This window comes from Diplotaxodon limnothrissa, linkage group LG2 (genome assembly GCF_057381915.1).
Source record: "Diplotaxodon limnothrissa isolate DT_005_m linkage group LG2, D_limnothrissa_male_GT1.1, whole genome shotgun sequence".
Taxonomy (NCBI): Eukaryota; Metazoa; Chordata; class Actinopteri; order Cichliformes; family Cichlidae; genus Diplotaxodon; species Diplotaxodon limnothrissa.
Window position 1 is genome coordinate 562,148 of NC_140597.1, and position 16,741 is coordinate 578,888.

The 16,741-nt window shown below is 46.1% G+C and overlaps 1 protein-coding gene across 1 annotated transcript; it reads left to right on the forward strand.

Annotated features, from left to right (window-relative positions):
* The first annotated feature begins 2,018 nt into the window (after positions 1 to 2,018).
* On the forward strand, positions 2,019 to 11,878 carry pcdh18b (protocadherin 18b). The gene is made up of 4 exons (XM_085365274.1): positions 2,019 to 4,695; positions 5,062 to 5,117; positions 5,421 to 5,590; positions 10,885 to 11,878. The coding sequence occupies exons 1-4, from the start codon at positions 2,194 to 2,196 to the stop codon at positions 11,814 to 11,816; spliced, it is 3,660 nt and encodes a 1,219-aa protein (XP_085221400.1). The 5' UTR covers positions 2,019 to 2,193; the 3' UTR covers positions 11,817 to 11,878.
* The last annotated feature ends 4,863 nt before the right edge of the window (positions 11,879 to 16,741 follow it).

Here is a 16,741-nt window from a genome sequence, read left to right on the forward strand (position 1 = left end):
GAAGCAGAGGAAGCCCGAGTATCACCCCACGTCTCCCAGCTTCCACCCTTAACCCCCCCTGCACCACTCATTCTATGGGAATGAGTGGGGGTGGGCTTGCTCCACCTGCTCCGCAGCCTTTGTCATGGGGATCTCCTGCTTCATTTCAATGACAAAGGTGCTGCACCCTCTTTTCACTCATGTTATGGTCCCTGAGGGCAAAGTCTCTGCATCCACCCCATCACACAGCCTGCTGCACATGAGCTGCCCAGGACCCTCCAGCAGCCACCCAACCCCCGTCTATATTATATTATATTATATTATATTATATTATATTATATTATAAAGATGACTGAACCTGTCCATCGCATTTAAATATAAGTGCTGCAGAGTTTGTTGGTTGAGGCTTGGTTGAAAGTTTCTGGGTTAGATGGGACCCTGGTGCTTGTTTCACTGAGTGTTCTGCGTCTGAACCTGGAACTAAACACAGTTCAGGCCATCGATGCAGTCTCAGCGGCTCACAGCATCGCTGCATGAAAACTAAATTAGTGCTTAGAGCTTCTAAGATGTGTCTGTTGACAATCAGCATCTGCAAACCGAATACTACATGGGTGTTGGGTCGGTCAGTGTGTGTGTGTGTGTGTGAGCTGGTGTCCATGTGTTTGCTCAGAGGCAGATGGCAGTGCAGAGCCTGTTCCCACGGGTCGCTCACAGGAATGTCAGATTGCGATGAAGTCCGTCACAGATCCAGCCTCGGACAGACTGCAGTGCTAATGTGGCTCCGGTGCGCAGAAGTGTGAGCAGCTCATTACTGTGTGAATAATCAAATGGACCAAATCTGTACTGTGGGCTTTGCGACACTGTGGGGTGTGGAGGTGTTTCTGTGGTGTCACCTCAGAACGAAAAGACACACTTATCTTGGTGTTTTCCTTCACTCACACAGCAGCCATGACATCAAGATAAAGTCCGTGTAGCAGACCACTGCCCGTCATTACTGAGCTCTGATAATAATCTGGCACCATCATAGCTGGGAACGCTCTGTTCTCAACTGGTCTGAGCTCAGCTCGTTGTCACCAGGCACTCTGAATGGATGCTAATTGTAGGCTGGGCTGCTTGAGGCTCGGCTCAGGATGGAGATCAGGGGAGCTGCAGATTCTGCCTCCACTGAACTCTGCAGCAACAAGAGGAGGTGGGGCTTTGTCAAGGGACACCTGTGGGGTCAGCTGGGGGGTCAGCACACTTTCAGTGATTGTGAGAATGCATTCTGAAAAGATTAGACACACAGACTGAGAGACGGACTGTCGTGTTCAGACAAACAGACTTTAGTGCTCAGTCATGTGACTACAGTGGCTAATGTGCATCCATGATACTTTGTAACTGATCAGTGTGAGACTGTCTCTCTCTCTCTCTCTCTCTCACACACACACACACACACACACACACACACACACACACACACACACACACACACACACACACACACACACGGTGTGTTACTGCATTATAAGGACAGATTCGTAACTTTACTGTGCCCTGTCCTTATAATGATGATCTATAATGTGATCTAACGCAGCCGTGGTAAACACACTGGGTGTAACTGCTCGGCGTGTTGGCTCGTTGTTGTCCTCAAAGCCATAAGTTGGTGTTTTAGCCGCACGCGACAAAAGAGGTGGCATGCGCTGTCAATACAAGCGCGACCGTCAGTGTGCGACTGTGTTAACGGAGGCTGAGCCGAATGGATCGCGCTCCGGCCCATTGTTGTGACACACTTCTGCGGTGGGGGGAGCGGGACCCTCCCCCCGACCCGCACTCCTGTTGCTTAAAGGAGGCCATTCTGATTTAGGAGGAGGGAGGAGTGTTTGTGTGGAAAAGAGACGGGGCGGGCGCAGAGAGGGGCGCGAGAAGAAAGACTAGCGCGCGCACACATTGACTTTTCTCTCTCTCTCTCTCTCTCTCAGTCACACAGAGTGGGAGGGAGCTTCCTCAGCCACAGACACACACACTCAGAGCATATGTGGAAGTGTGACAGAGCGGTCTGCGAGGAGAGAGGCGCAGTTTGTGTGTGTTCCCACGAAACGACTTTCTTTATTTCTTCATCTCTCTTTGTGTCTCGTGCAGTTTTCCCAGGACGAACATGTCGCACTAAGGACACTCGTGTTCTCCACTGCGTGATCTCCCCTCTGTGGAAGTCATCCCTCGGTGTGAGCGCAGAAGATGGGGGCAAAAAGGAGGCAAAGAAAAGCGACCGTTTGGTCCTCGGCTCCACTCCAGCTCGCGCTGCTGCTCGCGCTCGTGCACGGCGCCAGCGGGAAGACTCTGAAATACAAAGTTTACGAGGAGCAGAAAGTGGGCACAGTCATCGCGCGGCTGAAGGAGGACGTGTCCGCGGTTCTGCCAAAGTTACCCAGCTCCCTGAGCTTTCGCTTCCGCGTGATGCAGCTGGGCGGCACGCCGCTGCTGGCCGTGCGCGAGGACGACGGACAGATCAGCATCGGCACCAGGATCGACCGCGAGAAGCTCTGCGAGAAAAACTCCAACTGCTCCATTGAATTCGACGTGGTCACGCTGCCCACGGAGTACCTGCAGCTGTTCCACGTAGAAGTGGAAGTCCTGGACATCAACGACAACTCTCCGCACTTTGCTCGCGCCATCGTCCCCATTGAGATCTCCGAGAGCGCGTCAGTGGGGACGCGCATCCCGCTGGACGGCGCTGTGGATGCGGACGTAGGGGGGAACTCTCTGCACACGTACTCACTCACAGCCAACAACTTTTTTAAAATCGACGTGAGGACCCGGACAGACGGGGCCAAGTACGCAGAGCTGGTGGTGATGAGAGAACTGGACCGGGAGGTGCAGGCCAGTTACCAGTTGCAGCTAACGGCCTCGGATAACGGGGTGCCCCCCAAGTCTGGCTCCACTCTGCTCAAGATCAGTATTTCGGATTCCAACGACAACAGCCCGGCCTTTGACGAACAGGCTTATGCAATCAATCTGCTAGAAAACTCTCCCCTTGGGACTCTGATTATTGATTTAAACGCCACGGATCCTGACGAGGGCACTAATGGGAAAATAGTTTACTCTTTCAGCAGTCATGTCTCACCAAAGATCCTGGAGACCTTTAAGATCCACCCTGAAAACGGCCACATTACTCTGATTAAAAAGGTGGACTATGAAACCGGTGCTTCCTACGAGCTGGATGTTCAGGCTCAGGACTTGGGCCCTAATTCCATTCCTGGACTTTGCAAAATCGTGGTCAAAGTTGTGGATGTCAACGACAATAAACCAGAGATAAACATTAACCTGATGACACCTGGCAAAGAGGAGGTGGCCTACATTTCAGAGGGGGCCCCTGTGGACACGTTCATAGCTCTGGTGCGTGTTGATGACATTGATGGAGGGCTCAACGGGGAGGTGGTGTGCAGGCTGCACGGCCATGGCCACTTCAGGCTCCAGAAGACCCACGAGAAGAACTATATGATTCTCACTAATGTCTCACTGGACCGTGAGAAGAGGTCAGAGTACAGTTTGACGGTCATAGCTGAGGACAGGGGCTCCCCCAGCCTTTCCACCATCAAACACTTTACCGTCCAGGTTCTGGATGAAAATGACAATCCTCCGTGTTTTGAGAAGAGCCGCTACGAGGTCTTTAAGTCAGAGAACAACTCTCCTGGAGCCTACCTGATGACAGTGGTGGCCTCAGATCCAGATCTGGGCACCAACGGTCAGGTCACTTACACCATCATAGACACGGTGGTACAAGACAGCCCCATTTCCACCTACGTCACCATCGACCCCTCTAATGGTGCCATCTATGCACTGCGCAGCTTTGACCATGAGGATGTCAGCCGGATCGCCTTCACTGTTCAGGCACGTGATGGGGGAAACCCCGTGCAGTCGGTCAATGCCTCCATCCATCTGACTGTTTTGGATGAAAATGACAACCCGCCCATCATTCACTCCCCCTCACTCCGGAATCATACCGCTGAGCTTCCCGTGTGGAAGTATGCATCCCCGGGTCAGCTGATCACCGCCCTTAAAGTCACAGACCGTGATGCTGGTGCCAACGGAGAGGTGAGCTGCACCATCATCGGTGGCAATGAGGATGGGCTGTTTGTGATGGATGCCCGGCGCTGTGAGCTCAGAACCAATGCCAGTCTGGAGCAGGCTCCGCGGGACATAATGGAGATCAGGGTGGAAGTGCAGGACAGAGGCATCAGCCCGCTGTCCACAGGAGCCCTCCTCAGGCTCTCTGTGCAGGAGAACATGGACATTCTCCCCTCTCTGTATCCTACCGGCTCCACCCAGGCCTCACTGGATCTCTCCCTCATTGTCATCATTTCTCTGGGTGCAGTCTGTGCTCTGCTGCTCATCGTGATGCTGATGTTTGCGACGGCCCGCTGCAGCCGTGAGAAGAAAGACCCCAGACACAACTACAACTGTCGCGTGGCGGAGAACAGCTACCAGAACCACCCTAAGAAGCCCGCCAGGCAAATCCACAAGGCAGACATCACCCTGGTCCCGACCGTCAATGGAACTTTACCTGTGCGTGCACACCCGCGCTCCCCCTCCCCTTCCCCTACACCTGAGAGAGGCACGCTGGGGAGCAGGCAGAGCCATCATAGCCGCCAGTCACTGAACAGCCTCGTCACCATCTCCTCCAATCATGTGCAAGAGAACTTTGCTCTGGAGCTGGCCCACGCCACTCCTCCTGTAGAGGTGAGAGGTTTACTCATTTTCTTTAAATGAAATGTCCATGGGATTGATGTAAACCTGATTTACATGTAATACTTTGAAGTATTTATACTTACAGTACCTTTTCATTTGAAGCCGTGCACGTGGTTTGTCATGTACCGGGGTTACCTCCCGTGTTCTGTTCAGCTGTACGTGTCGTGTTTTTGTTGACCATCACAAAGTCATGCACTCCCTCAGCCCCCCCCCCAAACATTGTCTTGTGGCCTTGCTTGTTGACTCCATTCATTTCCCCCTCTTCATTTTCCCTTTTATTTTGTCTTTTTTCCTTTCTTTTTGTTTTTTTTCTTGGCTTTGTAGCAAGTCTCACAGCTTCTGTCCATGCTTCATCAGGGCCAGTACCAGCCACGGCCAAGCTTCAGAGGCAACAAATACACCAGAAGCTACAGGTAACACATGCGTGAACGATGCTTTGTGTGCTGGCACACCTAGGCACACATGAGGAAGAGCCCTCTGAGCTCCTCCTTATGTCACAGTGCAACATTTCCACTGTTCTCAGCTCTGTTCTGGTCCAGTCGATTTTGGAGTTAAACTATATGCTCAATAACTTCACATCTGCATAATTTTATGTTAAAACCCTTCTGCAGAGCACTCTCAGTGAACCTTATTATTCATCAGTGTGGTGTCTTCATAAGCATGCTAATATTATTGGCAGTAATTCATGTATCAAATCTGCTTCTGGCTTTTTGCAGATATGCCCTGAATGAGATGGATAAGTTCAGTCTGAAGGACAGCGGACGGGGAGACAGTGAGGCCGGGGACAGCGACTACGAGCCCGGCAGGGAGTCCCCCATGGACAGGCTCCTCGGTGAGGGCTTTACTGAGATATATGCCCCTGATGGCCAGCACAGAGCACATGCAGGTACATCACAGTGCACTGCCCTCGGTAGATATGAAGCCAAGCTTCAGTCTTTATTTTGCTCAGCTTTATCCACCACTCTGATATTGTTCTTATAATAATTATACGTAGAATTGCTAAGAACTGTATCCATTAAACATGCAGATTCTTGGTTTGCTGATCTAACAGCTACAGGGATATTTATATTTTTGGTGATTTATCAGGTAATGGTGACAAGTGTTCCTGGAGGTTCACGCCAACAGCTCTAAACACAAACACTTTCAGCTTCTTTTCATATGAGATGATAAAATGTAGCAAATTATGGTAGCTGGCAGTCTGTGGCCTGCATGTTTGGTCGATTTATTTATTCAAATGAATTAAAGCAATACATCAATTTGGGAAATTCATTAGAGCATATGAGTCATCATTCACTGATGTTTCCATGGGTCACAAACTCTTTGAACGTGGCTCAAACTGGGCAACACCAGAGCTGCTTAACCTTTGCTTAGCAACCCCACCTAGAGGTCATCTGATGAGAACTGTGCTACACCCTCAATTCATTCTCTATACCACCGATACTAATAACATGCCATGTACTATACCAGTCCAGCCCTCGATGGTTGATGCTTTCTGGTTCCACTGACCACCGCCTAATTTCTCTCAACAAATCACATCATTTTTACTAAAATTTAATTAGCCAAGACCTGATTTGTGATTTAAGTGCTCATTTTCTTTCCTTTTAGGTCGTAAAGATATTAACCCTATTAAAGAGGTTTTCAAGTCAATTTTAAAAGAACGCTTGAGTTTCTCATACGTCACTGTAGTCATTTGTAGTCATGGTGTTCTCTGTGGACCACAGCTGAGAGGAACTGCCTGATGATTAAACAGACAGAGCTTCATATGAAAAACTGTGGAGCACATCGTCTTTGTCCGAGTCTCCTTTAACCTCAAGTCAAACTTTACTGTGCTGGTTTGCATATTATGGGATTTTTGACTTTGCCCCCATTCTTTAGAGTGGAGTCGGAGGTCCTTTAGATCATCCTTAAAAACTAAAATGAATTTTCCACTTTACCAAGACATGAGTCTATTTGTGGGATGCTGGGAATACTGTGGCCTATAGACAGCTGTAATAGGGCCGGGATCCTTACTGATTTCTATCACTGATTCAGTTTAGGCTCAGACAGTCAGATATTATAATTCTGATCATTTATCAGTACATGTCCATATCTTTATCTTTCATGTCAGAGCTCGTTTTGGAGAAAGAAAAAACAATAAAAAAAAACTGAAACTAAAAAAATAAGCTGCACATGTATTGACTTTGAAGGACTGTGAGTGACACTGTCATGAGGTTGTTGAGCCGTCATGTTGCTGGGCGGTCCCTCCTCTCTACAGCTGAGTTAACGAGGAAGAATGAGCACTTTGTAGTGACCATACTGACTGTGAAGTATTCTGCATGCTGGCATCACATGTGTGACAGGTTTGCATGCTAGTTGAGCAGGGTACACTCCGTCACATCCTGTAAAACTTTCACCGTGTCTTGGCTAACATCATACAGGCTGCAAGCTTCTGCAGCATCTTTTATCACGCCATCCCTCTTCTCCCAGAGCTGCTGCTTCTTCCCGGCCAGCTTCCCACACAGCCATCACTTAATACCACATTTGAGCTACATCCCAATTAAAGTCGATTCAGACGGGCAGACAATCTCATCACTAACGCCTCCTCCTTCCCTCCCACCCCTTCTTTACAGCTTTGTAGAGGAGCTCCGCTCGTTAGGCGCTCTGCTTTTTCCCACCTTCAAACCTTCATTTCCAGCCATCCAAACCAAAGCTCTTATCTTGCTCTGATGAAATGGAGGCATTTAATTGCCACAAGGCGCAGAGTTGCTATGCAATCGGCTCAGAGTTGCGCTCATGATTAAACCCTGAAGAGCACAGTTACATCTCTAGGCTCACCTTTCTCCTTATGGATGCTTAGGCCACCTCCCACTCCCGGTCCACTGCAGCATAAAGTCAGCTCTCTGTTATTATGACTCAGTGTGGAAGCCTTAACCCCCGCCCCCTTGGATGTAACACAGAGCTTTGTTTCTTGCTTGTCTAGATGGAGAAGACAGGTTCTCTGTTTTTCACAGCTAATACACAGCTGTAGTACAGAGCCATCAGTAAAGCAGTACTTGCACATTTTACTCAATATTCACCTTTATTTAACACTTGTACTGCCTTTAAGCTCTTGTACATGAGTAACCCTGCTGGCTTACTTCTAATAGACCTCTGTGTAGCGCTGCTGATCAGCCTGATCACGTCTTTATATTTAGCACGAATACTGAGTAAACAGTGTCATTACATACAGGCAGGGAGACCTATTCAGGCACATGTAACAGTAATAGATTATTCCTCCAGGTTTAGATATCAGCCTGGGGACGTTCCTCAGGGGCCGATGACTGGAACTTTGTCTTAAATACGAAGGCATTAGTACAACGCAGTGTTTTCAAAGCTTGACTGGATGTCTCCTTTCCACTCTGACTCTTCTCCTTTGGTCTGTGCCTGCTTCACACAAAGCCAGAGTGCTCCTGTAAATCGTAGGCGTCAGTCCGATCACCGACGTTCACTGATCGTGCGTCCTCCTCTTAGCAGGAATAGAAGCTGAATTGGTTTACTGATCAAATCCAGTCTCTGAAGTAAACACACAGCGAACCATGTTGTCCTCAGTCCTCTCTGAAAAGTAAATCCCAGTTAGTCAGGAGGCTCTCATTTAACCTCCCAGGACCTGCGTCCACATATGTGGACATCACATTTTAGGTTGTCTAGACCAAAATACTAAATTTTGCTCTACAAGAGCCTGATATCCAGTTAAAAGGACATTATACTGCCATGGTTCTGTTGAAATTTAAAACGAATGTCCTCATATGTGAATCTCATTTTTGTCAAAAACAAAATCAGGTAAAAAATTCTTTATTTTTACATTCATCAGCCCAAATAGCAAAGAGGAATTAAACGTGCATGGCATGAAAGCGTTTGGGTCTTAGGAGGTTAATGTTTGTTTGACGTGGATTTTTGTTCCTTTTCTGTTTTCACACACCAGTCGCTCGGGTTAAATCTTTCATTTTTAGCCTTTCATCAGCGAGGTAGCCAATCTGCTTCTGCCCCCGCACTGTTTTCATCCTTCCACTGCACCCAAATGCACTTTTCATCCGCTCTAAGATGTATTATAAATGTTCCTTTCATGTTAATGAGGGGATAATGAAGTCCCTCAACAGCGTCACTGAAAAGCACCGCAGTCCTTTAATGAAGGCTTTAAGTTGGCATATTTGATTTGTCTAATTTATTCTTCAGAGATTTTCTATTTGAAGATTTAATATTGAAAAGAGTGACTTGAAAGGGAAAAATGCAGGGCTTTTAAAGGAGGAGTTATTTTGAATGGGTAATAGGCATTGATCGGCCCGGCTGAATCGTCTCTCTGTGGTGAAGTCGTTGGACGTGTTAAGGTTCAAAATTGAGGAAGGAGAGTACAAACCACCCATGGTCCAGAAGCTCTTGGTCAAACAATGATTTTAATGACTACACACGTGTGGGAAGACACTCTGTACGCAGACAGCAAGTAGTCTTCGACTTACTAAAGCACAAACAATTATTTTATAACATCAGGGCTTGATTTACTGACGCCCCTTCATGCGTCACAGACAGGATATATACATACGTCAATATCAAAACAACCATGACTTTTAACACAGAAGATCATCTTCTATTTTCATGGCCGATTCCTCCGGTCAACCTTTCAATTCCTCTTTCTTGCCGAGAAGACAAGGACGGTTCCTCTTTTACCGAGACATGACTAATCTCTCTCTCCTCTAAATAAATCTAACTCATGTGTGTGTGTGTGTGTCACGACCTCACATGCTCTCTGTGTCACCTCTTCACCTACTAACTGTCTGTGTCTCGTCCTCAAATGCTCTTTCTCAATTCACCTGTTGCACTTCTGACCTTTTACCAGACCAGAGGCTCACTGAGACTATATGTATGTCTTCTACTAAATAAATGTTTTAATCAAGAACCCCTACTAAAAGCTTAATACAAGAATATGAACATATAAAAGATATTAAAATGAACTGTTGTGTAAGCATGTACTGCAATTCCTTCTATGTTCTAGTTTTCCCTCAGCATGGATCATCTAGACACTCTCACTAGGTGAAGCTTTAGACCATTAATGAACCTGAACATCAACTCAAATAAGCACAGATATGCAATATGTATAAAATAGTTATAACTGCACCTGGAATACAAAGTTAATTTAATACCTGTATGCATAAAACCTTAAAGCCTTCTTAAAGCTATCTGTTACATTGTTAAAGCAATGATCATACTGCAGATTATATTATTAATGCAATGGTAATAATGATGATTATTTAACAATAGCAGTAAAATAATTTCCCTGCTCCACAGACGATAGACGGCAGAGCTCCTGCAAAGAGCCTCTCAGACTAATTAGGGCAGATTTCCAGAGACAGCCAAGCATGAAAAGAAAGAAACACCTGAGGACGGGCAGGCAAATGTTAGCTGGATGGAGACTTCTTCATTTCTGCCTGTTTACAGTATAAAATATGGACATACACAGGACATTATGGGATGCTTTTGAAAGTAGTTTGAAGTCATTTTTTCCTATTATGTTTGAAATTGTAAATATCACCAGTAGGCCCGTAGGTATGCACTTATTTTCTTGTGCATTGTGTATATTCATACAGTCATGTGGAAGAGAATGTTTCTACAAGAATCTATGACCTCATTTATGGCAGCGGTCCCAAACCCCCGGGCCGTGGACCGGTACCGGGCCGTGAGTCGTTTGGTGTTAATTCAATAGCAGGTAGAGCCATCCTTAGTAGCAAGTCAGTTTGATTTACATAGCATCAAATGACAACAACAGTCACTTCAAAGCACTTTATCTCATAATGTAAAGACCCGACAATAATCCTGAGAAACCCACCTGTGAGCAAACATGAAGGCCACACCTGTTCAGTCTTCTAATAGATGGTAGCTTAACACACGGCTAAATGGTTTAGACGGTGGTCACATTCGCTGATGATCAGTTTGATGAACAGTGAAAGAGAGAGGCTCTCCCACCAGTTCTGTGGAGAACCTTTTCAGTGTCCTGAGTGTACTATCAGGATTGAAACAAACCCATGTTCTGTGAGTTTTACTTTCCTGTTTAGGTTTTAGTAAAAGGTTTATCTTTAAATGACTCAAAACACAAGCAGGTTTAGTTTTGTATAGAGTGACCATATGGCTGCAGCTCACTCATGATTACTCATGCTTCTGTCTTCTCTGCAGCCATGAGGCTTTGCACAGACGAGTGCCGCGTTCTGGGTCACTCTGATCAGTGTTGGATGCCACCCCTGGCCTCCCCAGCCTCCTCTGACTACCGCAGCAATCTCTACATCCCCGGGGAAGAAGCCCGCCAAGCCAGTGACGTGTCTCAAGAAAAGACCCCGCAGCCCTGCACTGATACCGGCTCCGCCCGGAACCAGAGCTTCTCCACCTTTGGCAAGGACCTCGTTGGGGAGGACGGTGAAGACGAAGGGGGAGAAGGTGCCGGCAGCAACGAGGCCGCAGACGAAGACCTGTGTGGGACCACGTCTTTGCTTTCAGAGATGAGCAGCGTGTTTCAGAGGTTAATACCCCAGGGCCTGGACTCATATGTCCAAGTCAGTGAAAACCAGAAGGGGACTAGCCTGAGTGGGATGGGCGTACCGATGACTGGATCTTTAGATCGCAGGAGGGGTCATTTGCCCGGCAAGCCCAGCCCCTCTGTACACCAACAGGGAGTGGCAGCCTGGGCTGCTAACACTCACTTCCAGAACCCAGGTAGCAGCATAGGCCCATCTGGCCACCACCAGGGCGGTAGCTACCACACGCTGAAACCAAGCACCAAGCTCAGCTCACAGAGCAGCAGCCACAAGGGCTCACAGGCGCCCAAAAACAGCCCCCAGAACAAGCCCCACAGCAGCCCTCTGCTTACAGCGCTGGTCAGCCCCACGCTGGTGCAGCCTCCCCCGGTGCCGGTGTCGGCGCCGCTCCCTGGGCCTTCCTCCAAGTGGCTGCCAGCCATGGAGGAGATCCCAGAGAACTACGAGGAGGACGATTTTGACTCGGTGCTCGGTCACCTTCAGGGCAAACGTAGCGATAGCCGGCATGAATTGGTGGACGCCAGTGATTTGGTGGCTGAGATCAACAAACTGTTACAGGATGTTCGGCAGAGCTAGACTTCCTGTTTATTCCCCGCCCCCTCAGTGCAGAATGAAGGTGAGGGTGTGTTGGTGGCAAAAAAGACCGAAAAGGAAATAACAAAGAAAAAAACAAGACCTGCAAGTGTCGTTAAAGTTGTGTTTCAGTTTTAATAATTGTGTTTTGTGAATGCTAAATATCCAAAAAAAAGGTACACAATGTGACTGTATTTATCTTTGTATTTTGAAAATACATTTGTATACTTATATTTATAAAAAATGTATATAATTGTAATCAGAAGTCTATTTTTATATTTTAAATGCATGTTGAGTACACGTTGAATCAAGACTTTGACATGCGATTGACATTCGACATATTTAAATGGCTCTTTTGTATTGTGATTATTTTTTATTTGTCACTATAATATGTATTCATTAATATAATACTGAGTTAATAGACACTTGTGTTTGTGGATTATTGGTGCAGGGGATTGAAAAACAAATAAAATAATGCACAAACCCGACCGAGGTGTCTGGGTCACATTTTCTGTTGCACAGCAGGAATTTTTAGAGCTCCGCTTTCTTCCCAGGAAGATGAGGATGAGCGGAAATGGAACGGCTGCAGTCGACTGGATCAACCAAACATGCTGATAGAAAACAATGAAATCCACTTTACTGTCATTCCTTTCAATATGAGACGTATTTCAGACTAGATTTGATTTGCTGTAAACGTCCTTCTGTCAGGATTATTTATCAGTGCAGATGACGACCCGGGTGATCTGCAAACAACCCTTGTACACAACATATTCATTTTCCTTTACATGACAACACAACCTCTAATATATAGAGTACTGTTCAATAATTTAATCTTACCTGTGTTATATTTGAAACAGACTTCTGTGGGGTCCATGTGGATGCTGAGGTCACGTGAGTTGTGTCAAACATTTAGCTGTATTACCACCATCTGCTTGGTTCAAGACTTTGTACACACCACACGTTAGCTACAGCTATAATTCACCCTCCAAATTCTATTTGCAATCCTTTCTTCTTTCATTCTTTAACCAAACAATGCTGACCCATCAATCGAATGGCAGTACAAATCAGCATGCTTAATTGTTTAAATGAATACATTTTTTCTTATCTATGTACAGTCACGTCAAGGTGCTTTATACTGTAAACATCCTACAACCTTAGAGTGACACTTCAGCAATCAAACAACAAGTAGTTGGCAACAGAAGGAAGGAAAAACTCCCTGAGCAGAACCAGACTCTGGGAGGGGTGAACATCTCACCCTGGTTGGGGGTGAGGAGAGGAAGAGAGGACAGACATGCTGTGGAAGAGAGGCAGAGATTATTAATAACCCACGATTAAATTCAGAGAGGTCTGTTAACACATAGTGAGCAAAGAAGAAACATTTGTATGCTGACTTCTACTGATGGTGCCTAAGGGAAGCATGTATAATTTAAACAGAACTGGTCCTAGCACTGAACCCTGTGGAACTCCATAATTAACCTCAGTGTGTGAAGAGGACTCTCCATTTACATGCACAAACTGGAGTCTATTAGATAGATATGATACAAACCACTGCAGCACAGTACCTGTAATACCTACAGCATGTTCTAATCGCTCTAATAGGATATTATGGTCGACAGTATCGAACGCTGCACTGAGGTCTAGCAGGACAAGCACAGAGATGAGTCCACTGTCAGAGGTCATAAGAAGATCATTTGTAACCTTCACTAAAGCTGTTTCTGTGCTGTGATGAGCTCTGAAACCTGACTGAAACTCTTCAAATAAGCCATTCCTCTGCAGATGATCTGTTAGCTGATTATAGTAGAGAGTAGTTTTTTTTTTTTTTTTTTTTTTTGCGCCTGTCCCGTTTGGCTCTTTTGCATCAGAATTGTTGTCTAAAGGCAAAGAAAGATGCCCAACGGATTTACTTTACCAAATTGACCATCCCAGCCTTGCCGTAATGGTCCATTTGATTCACCTTTTATTGTTAGGGCCCGAGCACTGACAGTGCGAAGGCCCTATTGTAATTGCTCTGTTTATTAGGGCCCGAGCACTGATAGTGCGAAGGCCCTATTGTAATTGCTCTGTTTATTATTAGGGCCCGAGCACCGAGAGTGCGAAGGCCCTATTGTATCTGCTCCGTTTCTTATTATTATTAGGGCCCGAGCACTGAGAGTGCGAAGGCCCTATTGTATCTGCTCCGTTTCTTATTATTATTAGGGCCCGAGCACTGAGAGTGCGAAGGCCCTATTGTAATTGCTCTGTTTATTAGGGCCCGAGCACCGAGAGTGCGAAGGCCCTATTGTATCTGCTCCGTTTCTTATTAGGGCCCGAGCACTGACAGTGCGAAGGCCCTATTGTAATTGCTCTGTTTATTATTATTAGGGCCCGAGCACTGAGAGTGCGAAGGCCCTATTGTATCTGCTCCGTTTCTTATTATTATTATTATTATTAGGGCCCGAGCACTGATAGTGCGAAGGCCCTATTGTAATTGCTCTGTTTATTATTATTAGGGCCCGAGCACTGACAGTGCGAAGGCCCTATTGTAATTGCTCTGTTTATTATTATTATTATTTCGGCAAATGAATTGGCCGTTTGAGGGCCTAAACATGCTCGAAAACTCATGAAATTTTGCACACGCGTCAGGTCTGGTGAAAATTTACGTATTTTAATGTTCTCAGACATGGCCAGGGAAAATTAGCTCAGTAGCGCCACCTAGAAAAATGAAAATCGCGAGCCCCCGATATGGGTATGACCTACATGTTTGAAAGTCGGTACACCTATATAACGTTCAGAGTCGAACAAAAAAGTCTATTATGGCAATGTCCTAAACCCAACAGGAAGTCCGCCATTTTGGATTGAAGGTGACATTTTGGCTCTGATTTTACCGTTTCCATGCCTCGAACTTTAACGAACTCCTCCTTGGGGTTTGATTTCATAACCTTCATATTTGGTCAGTGCCAACTACACCCTTGTGCCATGTTAAATTGCGGAGCTTTTGAGTTTTCACAATACCATGAGGCCGTGGCGCCACGGCGAATTTCGATGACTCGCCATGAAAATCTTATTGCCTCTCATTTTGTCATACATTTTATGACCTTGACCAAAGTGAACACATATGATAAGGCTCCACCCCTGAACATATTTCAACTGCCATATTTGACACCAGGGACAGCGCCACCTAGTGGGAACAGGAAATGTCATGTTTTACACTTTGGGGTACAGTATTGTGATGGGTGACATCTGCAGCCTCAAATTTCTCCAGGAAAGCCTTAAGGAGTTGGTCTTGGGTTACAGTGAAAACTGTGACTTTTCGCAAAAGGGTGTGACCCCAGCGGCATGGCGAACTTTGATGTCACGCCATGAAGAAACAAATTAGTATAACTCAATGAAATCCAGTCTGATCAGTACCAGACTTTACAGGCATGATGTCAGACCCACCCTGAACAGATTGATGTGCCCATTGTCAGGAATATGAAGAGCGCCACCTAGTGGCAACAGGAAATGTTATGTCTTACACTTTGTTGTACTGATTTTCACAGGTTCATTGTGGCCACCTCAAAAGCGATGAATATCACCGTCAGTCCTTCTTGATGCTGCAGTGCGAAAATTGTGACTTTAAACTGAACGGCGCACCCTGGTGGCAACGCTGTTCACCATGAAAAATGAAGTGGCTTTTAAGGGGCTTGGAAAGTTTAAAAAGTCTTGAAATTTGGCACACACCTCCAATGTGCATAAGGCTTTGTTGTTATGTGATCATTTTCATTGAATAGCGCAAAATGGCTCCACAGCGCCCCCTACAAAATTTCAAAACATCAGCCCCAGCTCTGTGTTTTATGTATGAGTCTGAAACCTGGTAAGCTTATAGGAGATATCAAGATGTACAAAAAAGTCTCCTGGAGCAATATCCCAAATCCAACAGGAAGTCAGCCATTTTAAAATTAATGTGTAATTTTGGCGACATTTTCCCCTCTTTCCAGGCATTGTTCTTTGACGAACTCCTCCAAGGGATTTCATCATATTGAACCAATCTCCAGTGTGTGGAATCTAAAGACCTTTGTGATGTTAAATTGCGAAGGTTTTTACGTTCAGGGAAACGGGGTGGTCATGGCGGCACGTGGAGTTTGAATCACTCTCCAAAAAGCAGTAATCTGCTGTCACTCAAAAACACAATGTCCAATCTCTCCCAAACGTCTCAGGTGTGATGAGACTCGAGCTCGGAAATGTTTGGTATGCCATTTGTCGGTAATAGTTAGAGCGCCACCTATTGGGACGACTATAATCATGGTTCAATGAGATGAAATGTTAGCTGGTGGTTAAATGCATGAATTCCATCAATGTGACATCACATCGGACGTGCTGGTTTTAGGTGTTGGGCGTGGCTCGACGCGCCGGGGGTGCGAGGGCCCTCATAACGCTGCTTGCAGCTTTAATTATTATTATTATTATTATTCACCCCAAACAAGGGCCTTTTTGAGGGCCTAAACATGCTCAAAAACTCATGAAATTTTGCACACATGCCAGGTCTGGTGAAAAATTTTGTATTTTAATGGTTTTACATATGAGCACTGGGAAATGGCTCTACAGCGCCACCTATGCCTTGTTAAATGCAGCCCTACGACCACATCGTTTGAGCTACATGTATGAAATTTGGCACACATGTGTATCATGCCAAGACGAACAAAAAAGTCTGTGGGCCCATTGACGCAAACCCAACAGGAAGTCCGCCATTTGGAAGAGAAGGTGACATTTTGGCTCTAATTTTGCCATTTCCATGCCTCGAACTTTTGCGAACTCCTCCTTGGGGTTTCATTTCATAACCTTCAAATTTGGACAGTGTCAACTACACCCTTGTGCCATGTTAAATTGCGGAGCTTTTGAGTTTTCACAATACTATGAGGCCGTGGCGCCATGGCGAATTTCGATGACTCGCCATGAAAATCTTATTGCCT